Source organism: Dipteris shenzhenensis, chromosome 29 (assembly GCF_047967505.1).
Source record: "Dipteris shenzhenensis isolate YYH24624 ecotype China chromosome 29, Dip_SZ_1.0, whole genome shotgun sequence".
Classification (NCBI taxonomy): Eukaryota; Viridiplantae; Streptophyta; class Polypodiopsida; order Gleicheniales; family Dipteridaceae; genus Dipteris; species Dipteris shenzhenensis.
In genome coordinates, this window is record NC_141624.1 from 3,778,839 (window position 1) to 3,797,717 (window position 18,879).

The 18,879-nt window shown below is 45.4% G+C and overlaps 1 protein-coding gene across 3 annotated transcripts in view; it reads right to left on the minus strand.

Moving 5' to 3' along the window:
• LOC147882324 (sequence-specific DNA binding transcription factor ATNDX) overlaps positions 1–18,879 on the minus strand; it is a 96,901-nt gene that overhangs the window by 63,735 nt on the left and 14,287 nt on the right. For all 3 annotated transcript variants that reach the window (XM_087400568.1, XM_087400565.1, XM_087400564.1), the window contains exons 3-4: positions 17,575–17,703; positions 17,269–17,424 (exon numbers count right to left, since the gene is read on the minus strand). In XM_087400568.1, coding sequence (XP_087256694.1) covers positions 17,269–17,424; positions 17,575–17,703 — 285 coding nt within the window. The remainder of the gene's footprint in view (positions 1–17,268; positions 17,425–17,574; positions 17,704–18,879) is intronic.

The window sequence follows — 18,879 nt, forward strand, 5'->3', positions numbered from 1 at the left end:
TCTAAAAGCTGCATTTTTCTTAGTAAGATCGTGGAGCGGAGCGGCTATATCCACAAAATGCCTGATAAATCTTCTGTAGTAAGAACACAGGCCTAGGAAACTTCGAACTTCATAGACAGTTTTCAGCTCTGGCCATTTGTGAATGGCACAAATCTTTGCCGGATCCATCCGTATCCCATCTTTGGATATTATATGCCCCAAGTAATGGATTTCTTCTAGGAAGAATTCACTTTTCTTACTGTTTGCATAGAGCTGATGATTTCTCAGCTCTTGAAACACTATAGCAAGATGTTCCTTGTGCTCTTCTTCGGACTTAGTAAAGACAATTATGTCATCAAAGAAGGTACCAGTGACCTGTCTGTAGGGTCGGAAGATACGATCCATCATCCTATTGAAAGTAGCTGGGGCATTTGTCAATCCAAAAGGCATCACCATATATTCATACAACCCAAAAGTAGTGCGGAACGCTGTCTTGTGCACATCCTGAGGCTGTATCCTCACTTGGTGATAGCCACTCTTTAAATCTATCCTGCTGAAAACTGAAGCTCCATTTAACTGGTCCAGCACATCATCAATGCGTGGAATAGGAAATCTATTCTTGATGGTCATTTTGTTCAGTGCGCGGTAATCGACGCACATACAAAATGAGCCATCTTTCTTCTATACTAGCAGTACAAGGGAACAAAAAGAAGAAGAACTGGGCTGAATCAACCCCTTGGACAACAAGTCTTGCACTTGAGTCATAATCTCTTCTCGCTGAGTTGCACTAACTCTGTATGGGGGCCTATTGGGTGGCTCGCTGCCAGGAATGAGTTCTATGCCATGATCCTCAGGTCTCTCAGGGGGTAGCTCCCCTGGCAAAGTGTCAAAAAAGCAATCTTTAAAATTTTCAAGGAACTGAAATTTATTCTGATCTGCCTCACTTATTTCAGCATGCATTTCCACATCTCTCTCTTTTACAAAAATCATGTAAGCTGAAACTGCAGACTTTATTTCTTTTCCAACAGAACTATTTGATACAATGGGAATAGTTTCCCCTCTATTCCTAGCAACCACAGGATATACTTTGCCCCTATGTACAAACTCCAGCACTCTTTCAGGAAGAGTCAACTTCACTGCCTTGCGATGAAACCAAGGCATACCCAAGACTACATCATGATGTTTCAGTGGAGAAATGAAGAAGTCTTCCTGATCCACATAACTCTATACATGAAGACGGAGCTTCCCTATCAAGGGAGTGACTGGCATAGGGTTCCCACAGAACATCTGATCGCCATCCAAAGCCTTGCCCAACTCCTCCGTCTTTATTCCCAATCTCAGGGCTAGGTCCTCTGATATGAAATTATCAGTAGCCCCTTGATCAAATAAAATCAGCGCTTGCTGGTCTCTGACTTTGCCCCATGATAGCAGCAATTCTCATTCTTCTGGGTTTGAAACATGACCCAGTATGTCGAAAATTCCTCCTGCCATTGGCTTTTGCAGTCCATGTGGCTTCTCTGCCTCTTTTCCCTTCGAAGTTGAAGAATTTTCTTGGCACTGGGCAGCCACATGCCCCTCTTTCCCACACTTAAAGCATTTCCCATCCCTGCGGAATTCAGCTATCTGTTCAAGAGTGAATGGGGATTTGCCTTTATATGAATTTGAAAACTGACTACCCCTCGGCTTCTAAGGTTGAAACCCTTTCTTTTCAACCTTGGGATACTCGTTCTTTTCTGATTTTGAAAAATCAGTTTTCTTCCTTTCAGCACATCCTGCATGCAAGGATAGTACTGTGGATGGATCTTGTAACGGCACAAGACTAGCTACTGAAGTTGAATGCATAAGGTCTTTAAATGTGTTCTTTGCCCCCAAAGCATTCACTACTGCCTGAATTCTTGGACTGAGACCGGCTCTATACTTTCTCATTTGGGTTCCTTTGGAGATCTTTTTGAAAGGTGCAACCTGCAAATAAGCATCCCAAAACTTTTGGTTGTACACATCCACTGTATCTCCTGCATCCATATGCAAACTGTCCCAATCTTTAAGAACATGATCTCTAAATTGTTTAGGCATGCCTTATATTTTATGTTTCTTCGGGGGGCAGGCTGCCTAGATCCACAGACGATATCTTGTTGGAGGTACCGTTTCAGCCAGTCATCATAGTGGGCTTCATGGAGCATGGCTCTCTTTCACAGTGGCACTTGGATCCTGACCCGCTTCTCCTTTCCCTTGGCTCATGGAGGCTGTGGCTCTATGGAGGTGTCCCAATTAAGTTTTTGCAGTGGGAACCTGGGGAATGGGAATGGATAGATGAAGGGCACCGAGAGAAGGGCATCCCCTTCTTTCGTTACACAGTCAGTAATGCCAGGAAATTCCAGCTCAGCTTTAGGGGTTCAAGGCCCACCAAAGCTCATTATTGGGAGAACCTTCAGATTCCTGCTGACTTGCAAGAAATTTTTTTGGCAAAGACTCTGGAAATCCCACCGGAATAGAAAAATCACTCTCTTCTTTTGGCTTTCTATTCATGGTGGGATAGCAGTAAACCATTGGAGGTCCAGGTTCGGAGCTGACCCTTCTTGCCCTCGCTACCTTTCTGCTTTGGAGACAATACAGCACTGCCTTTGGGATTGCATACAGGCGAGAATCATATGGAAGGGGATTGCAAGACTTTTCAGCACTTTTGTTCGCCTACCTTTCTCTATGACCTGGGGATCAGTGGCTTGGCTTACTCTTTCAGGGCCCCAGATATTTTTTGAGAGACTTGATTCCTCTTGGGCTCTTCACATCCGACGACACCTTGTGGAGTCGTGCTCTCTAGAGGATGTTCCGGCCACTCTTTTCAAGGCTGCTCACTCCTGGTCGACTCTCCATGGGAGATCCTAGCTAGCATTGCAGCATAGCACATTTGGAGAGCCAGATGCACTGAGGCTTTGGAGGGATCTCAGGTTCACCCTTCTCAGATCTTGGCCAATACTTGGACACATACGATACACACTCTGATGGCCATTTGGGCGACCATGCAGGGATCATCTCGAGCAGCCTCCTCCAGGAGAGTTACTTTTCTCAGAGATTGGAGAGACTATCCCTTCTTTGCTGAGACTTCTACAGGGTTGAGATCGCAATTTCAGCCTCAGCCTTGGTTTCTTTCTACCTCATTCCTCTGAGGTGTTTTTTATTACATGCTTAACATGGTGTATTTTCGCACGGAGCTTGCTCTAGCGGGTTTCTTTCTTACTTAATAGAAGTCTCTTTTTTTTGGGGGGGGGGGGGGGAACTGTTTAGGCATAAACTGCTAGTAGAAGGCTCAAATTCTTGCTGACTTTGCTGCACACTTCTCTGTCTTGGATGTGCATCCCTATCTTGTGAATCCTCTGGATAGGTGATTGAGTCATTTTCTTACAACTCGTCTGGGATCTGCAAGTTTCTCACACACACTATGTATGCAACTAATGTAAGCAGTCTTTGCTTTTCAGAGAGAAAATTACCTCAACAAGAGGTGTCTTGCATTCACAATCTAGGCCAGTACCGGGCGGCCAACGCAAGGCATATACCCACAAAGTTGTCAAGGCATCAACAACTATATTGCCCCTTTTTCTGGCTGCTGCAAAAAGCACCAAGTATGCATCTGATTCCCTTTTCCTGAACACAAAGGCATACATTTTCTCTTTTCTGTAAATCTCTGATTTCTCTGTTTTTCTGCCTTTTCTGACAGTAAATACTCTCTCAGATAAGTGGAAACTGCTAGCAGAAACAGTCTCTGCAACTGTCTTTTTTTTTCTCTTTTTTTTGACAGTAACTAGATGAAGTAACCGGCTGGTTACTCTAACCAGACTGACTGGTTCTGGTTTGGTTAGTCTGCAACTGGACCAACTGGACTAGTCACAGTCTGGTTACAGTGACCAAACTAGTCTGGTTGGGTCAAGTTAGCTAGACCTCTGACCAGGGTTAACTAACCAGAGTTAATTTTAACCGCTGGTTTGCCACATCAGCCTGCCACGTCATCTGTTGAGCTGTCTGCCACGTGTCAGTGCCACGTCATCATATGCACATGCATGCCACCTGGCTGCCTCGTCAGCTCGCACGTCTGGATGCCAAGTCACCTGCCACATCGTGCTACGTCAGCACCCCTTAGGCCTGCCTTGCTTGGCACATCAGCGCCACGTGTCAAGTCTGCCACGTTTACTATGTACACGTGTCGACCACATCAACTACATCAAAAAGGCCACGTCACTAATTTCCCTATCCGAACCTTCGCGGACGCCTCTGCGTGAAGGTCACTAACAAACCTTCCTGGCTTGTGATTTCCATCAGTGCACGCGGTCACAGAAACCACTCCATCGCCGTTCAGAGCCCGAACCTTTTCTCTAGGCACCATCCCGTTGGAACTCTTCAATCAACGATTCGTGCACTTTGTATAGCGCTTCCGTCGGACAGCCTCGCGATACCGGTTAAGTCAGTCTATGTCAGCCCGACCGTCTCTGATAGTTCCTAGCAATGAAAACCGCCTCAAGAACGTCTATGCATCTATCAAGATCTTGCGTTGCCTTACGGACCGCTCCTGTGTGGAGCCCTCGATCTCGTTCATCGGTTAGCAGCCAACGTCCACTGAATGATAGTATTGATGTCTTCAATCCTCGTCATCATCTGGTGCAAGGTCTGCAAGCAGGTGAATCGTCCGAGAAGGAGAAGTGCCGCATGTGCTAGACGCTACGCTCATGCCCACTCTTGGTTATTCAGGCCTTAATTTTACCGACGTGCGGTTCTTACAGCCTTCATAGCTTTAGATCGTCACCCCCTTCACAAAGAATCGTCACCCCCTTCACAAAGAAGGCGAGCCAAGCTCTGATACCAATGAAACCTCAGTCGTAAAAAAAAATATACAGCAGTGACACTATCATCTCTCTCACTCTCTCAACAGAGACACTAGGGCCCAGGACAACAGTCGGGCTGGACCCCCCCGAAGGTTTTTATTCATCACAGAGAAATCAAGTACATAGTTCAGCGTAGAGCTCTTCATGCATAATCCAAAACCTGAATGAAAATCATTACATGAGCTCTAAGGCTCCCCTTCTTGGCAACAAGCCACTTGTCAATTTCTACATTGCTTTCCTAATTACATGCCACTAAGGGCAACTTTGGAGTCTTCGAAGCACTTGGTCACGCAAGAAGGCGAGCCAAGCTCTGATACCAATGAAACCTCAGTCGTAAAAAAAAATATACAGCAGTGACACTATCATCTCTCTCCCTCTCTCAACAGAGACACTAGGGCCCAGGACAACAGTCGGGCTGGACCCCCCCGAAGGTTTTTATTCATCACAGAGAAATCAAGTACATAGTTCAGCGTAGAGCTCTTCATGCATAATCCAAAACCTGAATGAAAATCATTACATGAGCTCTAAGGCTCCCCTTCTTGGCAACAAGCCACTTGTCAATTTCTACATTGCTTTCCTAATTACATGCCACTAAGGGCAACTTTGGAGTCTTCGAAGCACTTGGTCACGCGAACCGCCTCCTAGACTCTTGTTAGGCTCCCATAGCAGTACCTACAACAATTAATTAAAGCGCACCACCATGGTACCCATTAATTGTTAGCGCTTTGCATGCAACTAACACACTGTGGACTAATTCTAGTCACGGTGGGCGTCCTGTTGGAAAGGTCACCTCCCCATCTGTAAGCCCCCATATGAGGAGAGCATGGGGGGGGTGAACCTAGGGTCTGGTCGGCCAGTCTGCTGCAGGCTGGTCGGAATTTTTACCAGCTCTTGGGGCCCTATAAAAGGAGGTCCTTGAGGCCTCACTTCACATCACTTGCAGCAGCAGGAACCAGCAGATTGGAGCAGCCAAGGAACCCTCTCTTGAGCCTATATATCAGGAGGTGGAGAAGGTGACAAGGAGCTGCAGACTGAGAACTGGAAGAGCTGCCCACCTAGGCTGGTGCAAAGACAGCAAGGTGGAAGGGATCTGGACGGAAAGTCTACAGAAGCTCGAGGTGGAGCACACGGACTCGAGTCTAGAGATAGCCAGCAGATAGGAGAAGGACCTTGTGGTAAGATTAGAGGACCACATCATTGGTGGGACTTTGGATCTGTCTCTTTTGTATTGTGTCCATATTTGTGGACGGAAATATATATTTTGGTGGTTTCTCTATCTGGTTGGTTCATTCTCTATTGATGAGTCTGCACATCTATGTGATGCACATTAAGTAAAGAAGTTTGTGATTCCACACCCACACCGCACACTGTGTGAGCTCCTGGGCATTACTATAAGTCTTCCGCTGCGTGTACCCTCTGTTGGGTCATTTCTAACATGGTATCAGAGCCCAAGTAGGAGGCTCACAGGTGTGGGAGCCTGAAGGCCCCTGAGGGACCTTGCTGAAGGACGACCCTGATTCAGAAGCTCTAGGGGATCGACTTCCATGACTGGAGGATTGTGCCCTTGCGAGAAGGAGGGTGACTCAGGTTCAGTCACTTGCGTTCAAAGTTCTAGTTTACTGAAATTGAGTTTGGTTGACTTTGCTGTGTGGTATAAACAGCCGAGATGTCGACCTCTACAGCCTCTTCAGCCCCTACTTTCCCTTCCTCCTCCCCCAGCTTTCTCTCTTTTACTATCCCTAACTTTAGAGAGTCTGGGAACCTCGACGGGACTAATTACCCGATCTGGAAAGTGAAGATCCGGAGTCATTTAGTGGCTCGAAAGATGTGGAAGCTGACCACGGGAGTGGAGTTGAAGCCAGAGGACATGGTGGGCAGAAAAGGGGAGATACTCATGGCAGTAGACAGAGAGGAGCTTGAAGCTTGGGAAGACAGAGATGCCCATGCCCTGGCAATAATCATAGGGACTACGGCGGACTCCGTTCTTCCACATATCCAGTTGGCCGAGACGTCAGTAGAGGCATGGGCCACCCTGAAGGATCTGTACGAGACGAACAACACCTCCCGGATTGTGCTTCTTCAGCATCGACTCTACAATCTTGATATGGAAGAAGGAGATACGGTACATAGCCATTTGACGAAGGTCAAGGTGGTGAGGGATCAGCTGGCAGCAATTGGTCAGAAGACAGACTCATGCCATTTGGCCTTGATGGTACTGAGGAGACTGCCTCGGAGTTTCAAGAGCTTTGTTACGACTGTGACAATAGGACAGAGGACCAAACCTTTGACATTTGAGGAGTTGGGTCCATTACTACTACAGGAGGAAGCTCAGGAGAAGCTCTACAACGAGGACAAAGACGACAAGGCGATGTTGGCAAAGGATTTCGCTGGCAAAGAAAAGGGCAAGCCTAACGGTGGCAAGCCCAAGAAAGACAACTCTGACAACGAGGGGACTTCGAAGAGGAAGCATAAGAAGAAGTGTTTCTATTGTGATACGCCAGGACATTTTGCAAAGGACTGCAGAAAGAAAAAGGCGGATCTGAAAAACAAAAAGGAGTCTGACTCAGATTCAAAAGGAGAGGCCAAAGCAAATGTGGTAATCAAGGAGTTGTTCCTGGTGACATCACCGAGTGTTACCGAGGTCAGATATGTTGATCTAGAAATCACAGTGAGGATGTCTGACATAAGATGTGGGTCGACGAGGAGTCAGATGCCTTTGTGAAGGTGAAGGACAGCATGGAGCGCTTGGTACCTTCCAGGTGTGTGGCTGTTGACACTGACACGAGGGTGGATTCCATGAAAGGCCCTGGGGTCTCATGGTCAAATGGATGTTGGAGTTCAGAAGGGGACAGTAAAGGATTACACAAGCGCTTGGTGGGTGCCTCAATGAGAGTTTGCTTTCAAAGCGAACATTCAGGCAGTACAACAGTCTGGTATGTATTTGATATTATGCATTTGAGCCTTTATAGCATGCTGTGGAGAGACTCTGCTCTTCATTTGTCTCAGGTGATAAGAGATTGGAAGGAATTGGCCTTCTTCGAAGGCAGAAGAGGAAGTATCGGTGCTTCTTCAAATCTTGGACGCAGATTGCAAGAAGGTGATGGACAAAGAGTACTGAAGCCAGAAGAGTACCTGCTTGAGAACTCAGCGAGAGTTCATGGTCCAGGTTATCTGGAAATATTCATTGGTTGCAGACCTTGCCACAGGAAGGACGGGTTGAAACAGACCCTCAGAGCATGGTGCTTGGAAGACTCCAGGTTGTTCACTCATTATGAGGGGGACGACTGGAAGATCGTGATGGCTGGATTGCTCGAGTTCTGAGGCGGGAACGTGACTGAAGGAGGTGGTACCAGGAGGTGCTACCAAAGATGGACCTGTGTACCAAGATGGTGTGCAGAAGCGGAACCGGACCTGGTGGAGCAAGAGCCACTGGATGAAAAGCCAAGAAAAGATTTCAACGCCGAAAGGTTCCAGAGGACTACAACCAGGGAGTCACTGGAGCATCGTCATCAACGGGTAGGCATTGGGCCGAGATGGGTCGGTGACAGGGGGTGTTGGAAAGGTCACCTCCCCATCCGTAAGCCCCCATATGAGGAAAGCATGGGGGGGGTGAACCTAGGGTTTGAGTGTCTGTCACATGGGCATCTGATTGGATGCCATGTGGGCAAGAATCAAAGAGATGGAGGGTACCTGGAGCTAGGATGGATCTGCAGCAGCAAAAGGCGAAGCAGTAGCCAGCACAAGGAGCTCGGAATAAAAAGCAATCACATGGCGCTGACATCTGCAGGGTGTACAGCTCTGTACAGAACTGGGAGAGGGCTTGGCAAAGGCGCAGTTATGGCAGGATGTGCAAGGCATAGATGTGGAGCAGCAAATATGGCTGTCAGTGGGCAGAAGGCATGCCTTATATAGGCTAGACCCCTGCCTTGAATGGAGGGCCAAAGGCCCTGGAAGTTTGGGCCATAAAAGCCCCGGGTTGTGAGCCCTTATAGGGCTGGACCAGCCAGAGACTGGTCGGCCAGTCTGGTCGGCCAGTCTGCTGCGAATTCCGCTGTGTGTACCCTCTTGCCGCATGCCAAGTCTCGTTGACCGAAGTCAACACTCTAACCGTAGTCAGCTATGTGATTCTCTGGTTAACCACAGCTAACCCTCTTGGTAATAAACCAAGTCTCCCGACCGTAGACAAGTTTACTTGACCAGAGTCAAGTATCTTTGACCATAGTCAATTCTTTGACCAATAGAAAAACTCTTTTGACCATAATTAACCCAGATGGAAAACTCTTGCAAATGGAAAGAAAACTCATACAAGCCTCAAAGGGCTGAAGTAAAAGGGCGTGCTAGCGCCCTTGCTGAGTGCTAGGTAATCTAAGCTATAGCTATATAGCTCAAAATCTCTATGCAAAAAATACGTGCCAAAATCTGTTCCGGAACCAAGATTTCATCCAACTCTTCAACCTCAGGCTGCTCCTCATGAAGCAACTCAGCAGGCACATCGCCTTGGTAAAGCTTCAGTAAAGTCACATGACAGGCATTGTGTATCATCCAATTTTCAGGTAGCTTCAGCCCGTGAGCTACATCATTAATCCTTTCAGAAACCTCGAAAGGACCATAATACCTCATCTTCAGCTTTGTGTACACTTTGTCCTTGCCTTCATCTTCCTAAGTCGTGCTTTCTGGAAATGCAGCAGCACCCAATCACCCTCTTTCAATAGTAGCTCGTGGCGATGTTTACATGCTGCCCATTTGTGCTTTTCCTGGAATGTTTCGAGAGTTGTTTTGACCTTCTGATAGGCAATATCCAAACTTTCCACAAATCTATCCGCTTCAAAAATCTTTTCTTTCGTATGCAAAATGGGAGGTGCCTTCCGTTCTCCTGCCACATAACACTTGAGAAGATCAAGGGCCCTGGAGTTGGCTTCTTCTGACTGTCCATCAAATTCAGTTGGCTTCTTCTGACTGTCCATCAGATTAAGGATGGAAAGAGGATGAGAAATTCAGTGTGGTACCCATATTCTCAAAGATACCTCTCCAGAAAAGTCCTGCGGGTCTCGATTACTGACAATCAATTGAGGCATCCCGTGATGTTTGAACACATGAGACATAAAATGTCTCGCCATCTGGTATGCTGTAATATTCTTCTGTACGGAAATAAAGTGGGCCTGCTTGCTAAATCTGCAAATAATGGTCCATACCCCATCATGTCCCGATGATGTACATGGAAGATCGAAGATGAAATCCATGGCAATGCTTTGACAGGGTCAATTGGGAATAGTTAAAGGCTGCAGCTGTCCAGATGGCTTCTATCTATCATATTTCACCTTCTGGCAGGTGATGCATGTCATATTTCACAAGAGTAGACATCTTGCCTCAATGTCGACCAAAAAAAATAATGCTCCACAGCTTTGATGGTGGAATCAATGCCTCTATGTCTTGCATAAGGTGGGGCATGACTCTCCGTCAAAACTTTTGGCCTCAACTGGTGTGTAACACACAATCTGCCATGCATCATCAGAAAACCTTCCTTGAGAGTATAGTGCTCATGCCTCTGGCCATCGACCAACTGATCATAAATCAGTGCAAAATCAGAATCATTGGCATATTGATCCTTCATGGCATCAAGCTCATCATGATATGCAATGGTCACGGCTGAAACTTGCAGCTTAACAGAGACTGCATCTAGGGTGGACTTTTGGGAAAGTGCATCTGCAACCACATTCTTCTTTCCAAGCACATGCACAATCTGAAAATGAAACATAGAAAGAAAGTTGGCCCACCTCATGTGCTTCTCGGACAGACAGCTTTCTCTGAGTGAGAAAGTACCGCAAGGAATGGTGATTGGTCTGAAATTAAAAATCAGCACCTGAAAGATAATGCTTCCAGGTCGAAAGAGCATGTATGATAGCCAACATCTCTTTCTCATAGATGCCAAAATTCATTTCAGCGTCCTGGAGCACTCTACTCTCGTATGCCACCACTCTAAAGTCCTACATAAATACCCTGGCTACGCTGCTCCCACATGCATCAGCTTGGACAGCGAAAGGCTTGCGAAGATCAGGCAGTATGATAACAAGATCGGAGAAAAGCTTCTCTTTCAAATTCCCAAAAGCTGCAATCTCTTTGGTACCCCATCTAAAAGTGATCCCTCACTTCTGCAAGGCATGGAGCGGTCTTTGCAAAATATAGGACAAATCCCCTGTAGTACGAGCACAAGCCCAGAAAGCTACGTACTTCATGAATGTTCTTCATGTGTGGCCAATTCCTGATAGCCTCTACTTTGGTGGGGTCTATCTTGACTCCATCCTTAGAAACAATATGTCCGAGAAAATACTCATGCATGAAAATTTCACTTTTCTTGGCATTGACAAGCAACTTATGCTTTCGAAGCTCCTCAAAAACAATTGTCAGGTGCTTCTTGTGTTCAACCTCACCTAAGAGAACACAATGATGTCATCAAAGAAAGTGCCAACAAAGGCTCGGTGTTCTCTAAAAATCATGTCCATCATTCTGTTAAAGGTGGCAGGTGCATTCGTTAACCCAAATGGCATGACAAGAAACTCATACAGAACAAATGTGGTACGGAATGCTGTTTTGTGCACAGCCTCTAGCTGAATTCTGATCTAGTGATAACAACTCTTCAGATCAATGCAGCTGAACATTCCGGATCCCTGTAACCTATCCAAAATATCATCAGCCAAGACCCATCCTTCTTCTGGACCAAAAGCACAGGTGAGCAGTAAGGTGAAGAGCTGGGCTGAATCAGCCCCTTCTCCAGGTCCTTGACCTGCTTCAGATTTGCTCTTGCTGGGCTGCACTGACCCTGTAAGGAGGTCTGTTAGGTGGGCTGCTACCAGGGATTATGTCTATCGTATAGTCTTCCGACCTTTCAGGGGGCAACTCCTATGGAAGAGAGTCAGAAAACACTCCTTAAACTGAAAAAGAAAATCTGAAATGAGACTTTTCCTCTATTGACTTCTTTTCAAATGCAAACACTAAGTACACTGAAAGGTATTTTTTCATTACATTGCCAATGGCAGAAGCAGATACAACAGCAATAGATTCTCCCTTCAGCTTAGCATCTAGAACATGTGTTTTGCCACGGTGAGTGATTGTGATAGTTTTATTCTTCGTATCCAAAACAGCCCCAACACGGAAGTGCCAAGGGGATTCCCAATAACACATCACAACCATTCAGCAGCATAATGTGGAACTCTTCCGTATCCACATAGCTCTGAATGTGCATTCTCAACTTGCCTATCACTGGAGTAACTGATTGGCTGAGCCCCGGGCAAGCCATGTCCACATCACACTACGGACCCATCTCTTCTGCCTTTATTCCCATCTTTCCAGCCAGCTCTGGAGAAATGAAGTTGGCTTTGGCTCCCACATCAAAAAACATCAAAGCTGTTTGGTCTCTTATCTTGCCCCATGCCCGACATAACCCTGTAGCATCCACATTCTGAACAACCCCAATCAACTCTGGCATAAGATCAGCAATGGGTTTAGGCTTCTTATTCTTCTGAACATTCCTCTTCTCTTCCTTAAGCTCACCCTGCTCGGTAGGAGGGAACTTCCTCTTCTTGTGTGGGCATTCAAAGGCCCTGTGACCCTCCTCCTTGAAAATGTAACACATGTTGGCATCATAAAGGATTTGCTTTTCTTCATCTGACATAAGGGTACGAGACAGTACGAGACATTGGCATATTGATCCTTCATACGCTGCAAGAACTTTCTGAATTTCGTAGGAGATTCCAGCTTGATGCCCTTTGACTTTGGTACCTCCTGGTGGCTTCCTCTAAACCCAGAAACCTTCCCCTGCACAAGTGCATAAGCCGTAGTGGAATTCTCAATCAATTGAGACATGTTGGAAACCTTTGTCTTTGTGCAATAGTCCCAAATCTCCTTTGGCAACCCACAGCAATACCTTTCAATTTGCTTAGACAACGGTACATGCCTTTACGAATTCACTCGCAACAAGGCTTCCTAAAACTTCTTATTTTATTCTTCCAAGTTCCTGCAATTCGCCGCATCTAGCTTGTACCAAGTAGTCATGATATCTACCTCAAAAGTGGTCGTTAACCATGCAGCTGAGAACACTTGTTTGAATTCAACCCCTGTGGTAGGTGGTCTGCCTTGTAAAGTAAATTGGTCCACCATTGGTGTGCATTGCCCTTCAAAAAGGTGGCTGCCTTCGAACTTTGGAAGACTCCGTGAAGTGTCCATTTGAATAGGCAACATCAAATTGTTGGACAAATGTCAAAGCCTTCAATCTATCTTGCATCCCATTGAAGGTTTCAAACTTCCCAGCTGCCCCTCCCTCCTTATAATCTTTCAGCTTGCCTTTAGGGGTAAGATTATCATGAATGGAGGACTGTAAAAGGGCGGAGGCATCGTTGCTCCCGCATTTTGAGCCATACCACCCGTACCCATAGTGGGGTTAAACATTCCAGGTCCCACTCCCTACATCTGTGCCATATTCCAAGTATTGCCCATCATTCCACACATCCATGTTTGCATAGCAGACTGCATCCCAAGACTTGCATACATCATATGGACATTAGCAGGGGGCATTCCTCCCATTATATGCTGCTGGAAATTCTGCATTCCGGGCTGCATGCTGCCCACAAAACTGCCTGGCATCTTCCTGGCATTACAGGTCCTTCCATGGGATTAAGCTCCTCAGCCTCATCTACCTCCTCGTGTGATCCTCACTAGCACTCAGGAGGAGCAAGCTGTTCCCCATTGTCCTACTTCGCATCACCCTACTAATACTATGCTCCTCCTCAAAAGCTCTCTGATGACCTATCTTCCTCTTGCTCAGAGATGGTCAATGACCTCTCACGGTGTGACATGCTTGCTGAATCGATGGCTGTAGCAAAAATTGCAATGAAGGCTTCCTTCACCCAACACTACCAGGGAAAGACAGTGATTGTCCCGGCAATGGAGCCACTGTAACCGGCCTTCAGATACCTAAAGGGTGGTGAACCACTGCCAAACTATCAAGTGCCACAAATGCATCACACCAAACACGTCCTTAACTTACTTAGAAATAAACTTCAACAACAATGGGGAGGCTAGAATGCCCCTGCTCAGTGAAAACAGTACACAATACACCCACTAACCTCAAATGCCTTGGCGTCCCTTTCCCTTTCCCCTGCCTCCTCCTCCTCCTCGCCTACAGCGAGGTCCTTCCACGCCCCCCTCCCCCCTTGCTCCTCCTCCTCCTTGCCCCTATTTGTAAACCCTCCCTCCACCAATATGCCCCTGCCTCCTCCTCCTCCTCTTGTTACTCTCCCCTTCCACCATGCCCCTGCCTTCTCATGCTACTCTCTCCTTCCACACCTCCACATCTCCTTCTCCTGCACCTCCACTCCAGATGCTCTCTCATAAATGCTCCTCCTCCATGCCTACTACTACTACTACTCCACGCTTGCTTGCTCTGTCATGGCACCATTTGAGACATCTCCAATAAGTACACTATGCACTTAGATGTTGAATACGCAAGCACATGCAGTTTGGAATTGAGGGGAACTTCTGAAAATGTATGCCAACAATCTTTGTTTGCAAGAAAAGAAGCATCTGGACCTTTGTGTGAAAGGAACCTTGTATCCTATGGGCCGTGCCGTCTGGACTTGTTTGGTTTGTTGGAAATGGACATGCATCTTAAAAGGCAAAACATGGATCTTCATGAAAAAGCTAATGCATTGGACTTAGAGCAACATGCTTTGGTCTTGGACCGTAAGCTAACTGAAACAAACCGCAAGGTAACTAAAACAAAACAAACTTTGGAAACATCCATGCACTGTCAAATTCAATAGGCCGTAGAGAAGGAAAGAGAGAAGGTAGCAGAATGACTACAAAAATGAAAGAAACACCTTTGGAATTGAAAGATAGGAAAAAGACAATTACAATCAATGGAAGCCTTGGCACCCACTGGTGATAGAAAGAGGAGAATCCATGCTACAAGGTTGGCTCCCTAATGTTTCCATGAAATTTCTTACTCTAGTGCTGCATTGTATTTGCTAAGATTCAATTGTGCGCTTCTTTAGGAATTTCATGGAAGATGTGATAGTATGCTCTAGCCAGTATATTGAAGCCAAGCGATGTCATTGGGATGTTGAAAGACCCAAGACACAAACACCTACGTGTACAAGTCACTGAAGAGGTGATGTAAATGCAAAGGAGATGCTTGGAGCCTCTAACATCCAAGCATCCAAACCAACATGCAACTGCACTCAAGGTAGCCTCGAGGCGTCACATGGTAGAGGTCAAAGCAGCGGCAGGCAAGTAGGGAGGGCAAGAAGATGCAACGAAATCCACACACAGAGCTTCTACAGACTGAAAATTCTCTAGGAGGGTGAGGGAGAGAGATGGTAGGTCGAAGGGAGCACATAAACTCACATGCATGCCACTTGGCCCTTCATTAAGGTATAACCCACTTTACCAAGGACAACGTTGGTTGTCCTTGGGCCCTACTTTAAGACCCCTCTTTAATGCCTATGCCTTGCCCTTAGTAGGTGCACTTAGAAATTGCCCCTAGGGACGTCTAGGAAGTCTGCAATTCCTCTAGCCGGTCCCTCCCGACCAAACTATTACTAGACTTAACCACAATTAGCCCCGGGTTAAGCACGAGTTGAGTTACAAAAGACTTTTCACGTCCCTGTGACATCTCCAGTGAGGTGAGGCCCATACTCTGTGAGGAATGTCACTGTCTAGAAAATGGCATCAATCTGGAGAGGTGTCATGGTTAAACTCTGACTGTACTATATGATGTGGGACTGAGGGCAAGGATAATATATAATGACTATAGTCCATAGAATGAAATGATTAATCACAATCAACAATCCAAAAGATTCTACACTAGTCAATTATCGATGTACATACATCATTCATAGAGCCAAACAATACACAAAGAGATCATACATAGAACCAAACAATACCAATAGATTCTACCGTACTCGACTATTGATGTCCATACATCATACATAGAACCGAACAACATATAAAGAGATTCAACTTGAAAACTTAAATATGGAAGTTCAATCCAATTACTAAATGTATATTGTGGAACCAACTTTGAAAGGGGCTGAGAAGGGAGCAGAGGACAAGGGCAACCTAGATGGGTTGAGAAGCGAGGGCAAGGGCAATACGGATGGAGGTGGGAGAGTGGCGTAAGCAGGAGTGGATAGAACAAGTGGAAGAGAGGCTTAGGTAGGAGGGGATGGAGGTGGGAGAGGCTTAAGGAAGAGTGGATAAAACAAGTGTGCACAAACAAGCACCAAAGCAGCCGTATTTAAAGCAATGAGGCGATTTTTAGGTAATTACAAGCATATATTTTAAAGGAAGGGGGACACATCCAAACAAAACCACTCCCCCCCCCCACACCCAAAAGAAACAAAAAATAAAAAACAAAACAAAACAGAAAAAAAATTAGGTGCTAGTATTGTGTTGTACTGTACAGAAAGCTCAGTACAACACATGCACAAGAAATATTATGCATCATAGGATGTGTCCAAACCAATACTAGGATATGCTATGCTCGAGCAGAAAGAATAAGGCAAGAAGTCTCTTTCGAAACATGTCTACATGCATACTACATGCTAGAAGTTAATGCTTACTTACATGTATATAAATGGGCTAATATAGCATTTTTGGCTTGCCATATGGGACTGACACATCACCGAGTTTCCAAAACCCTATACTAGCTCTAGAATAGGACTAGACTTGTACTTTGGGTATAATCTTCTTTTACACTCTTCCACATGTTGTCCCTCTCCAATTGTGAGATTCTCCTTGCTGAAAACAAGCTGCTTTCTCCTACTATTTGCATCAATGTAACTGACAAAAAGTGGAGGAGAACCGAATCAACCAAGGATGCATTTGGTTGTGTCCAAACATGTCTACAATAAACATTGTAACTCTTTGCTAATTTTTACTAACTTTTACTGATTCCTCACCTAGATTTAAGAATTGTCAAGATCCACGATAAATTCAAGCATACAGGGTCAGATCTGGTGTTGAAGCTGAAAGCTGAACTCACACATATGACTCGCCAATGTGAAAGTGCAAAATCGAAGTACTTTGAAGGGCACTCTATGATACATATGCTTGCTGAGGAGGGACACAGGAGAAAACAGCGACAGGGCTGAATGAGTGGAGGGGAAAAGATTGCCCTAAATTTGAAATTAATATATCCAAGGGAATTGCTAGACCTGAAAGCAAACAAAAGTTTTGAGCAATCCCTGAAATATAACTTTTTCTTTTGGGGGCCTGTCAACAGAGAACATGTATTATTCTAAAGGTGCCTGTATGCTGAGACTTTCCCCACAGATTAAGGAACAAAGATCAATTTAGTTTTTAAAAGGCGGACCTCAAAGATGGTGTGAACATGCTTTTCACATACATTCGACATCTTGCTTACCTGTTCCAGCTTTGGATGACGAAGAGCAAGATCACTGAGAGTGTGAAGAAGGCGAACACCACGCAACATGTAGCGCAATCGAGGTTCAGCTCCCCTTGATGCCAGGCAAGCCAGCAAATGCAAAGGTAGACCTAGCACTAGTCCTTCCAAATCCACCTGTTGTATTGAGGGAGAAAAGACCAAGATATTGAGAAATCCAAATTCAAACCTGCTATTGTAAGCTTTATGACAACAAACTGAAATCAAAAGCAACATGACAAACCGCCAAGATATAAAACTAAACCCACTTCTAAACATCATGCTCACTTGAATAGAAGATCCTCGCCCAGTCCTCAGTCGTAAAGTAAAGAAATGTTGTGAGTCTCTCAACAGCTTGTTCATTTCTTTTGCACTTAAGTTGTGCAGCTCCTCCACAGCTCCAAGGATATCGAGAGCCTGCCATATGAAAAATAACGCAGGAATGCTTCACTAGTGTCTTTCAAATCGATTAATCTCTTGCAGTATTTTTTCAGGCTTTGGAAAGGGTATTGTTTGTTCTTGTTTTACAAAGGTCTTGAACAACCAGAAAGTTCATCAAGACAGTAAGAAACAAACTTTGTTAAACAAGCATTGTAGCTTCCAAGATTGGTTATGCTGTTTCACAGTTTGTGCAGGGTAAGACTATTGCTAAACTGACACTCCCCACCAACAATGTCCATCCTGCTCTATAGAAAAGGCAGCAAACCCCATTAAAATAGCATGTCTGTTAATCAGTTAAAAAATTCGCAACTTGACCCTGAATAGCAGTTTTCTGATGAAAATTTAACTGCATGGGCAAGCCTCATTTTGCAGCCTGAGCTCCAAGATTTTAAGGTGGTCCAAAAAAAAGGACCCCATGCACCCCTTTCACAGTTTTACACTGCAGTAACATACATAATTGGGAGTGTGAGCAGATAGAGAACACACAATGTTGCAAAAAGCTTTGAGAGGCTGAAATGAATTGGACACAAAATATAAAGAAATAATGAGTTTTGTAGGAAACCCTAAACCCTAGAGCTAGATTAAGTCCTAGAAAGAAAGAAAGAAAAGAAAGAATGTTGATTACAAGTCTTCGGAAGACCAAAGGGTCTATGAGACTCAAAGAAACCTGATACAATGAACTGAGGCGTGGAGCCACCAAGCAGGCACTAACACCCATGATGAATACAAAAGGAAAAAACCCATAATCATGATCATAACGGCACCAATAATAGAGAGAATGACTCTCCGAGCTCAAAGGATGGGAGCTGGTGGGGCATCAACCCTGAGAAGGGGGTGTCGCTGCTGTGGTGGCGTAAAACTTGTAATGGAGTGTTGGCAGCTGGTGGCACGTGTGGTCCGTTGAAACCACACTCTCTATCTCTCTCTCTCACTCCCTCTCTCATACACACAGCACCTGCAGTTTTCTTATGCTTTTTTTGAGACCTTTCTATTGCTGTCCGGACCTGGCTGAAAGCTTTATAGGATTCCATAAGTAGTAATCAAGCTAGCATCCCAATTAAGCTTCATTTCGTGCAGTTTTTTAAGTAACAAACAATGGATGTACCATCTACAGGTTGAGGCCCAAACCAAGTTTTGGAATATAGCAACAAG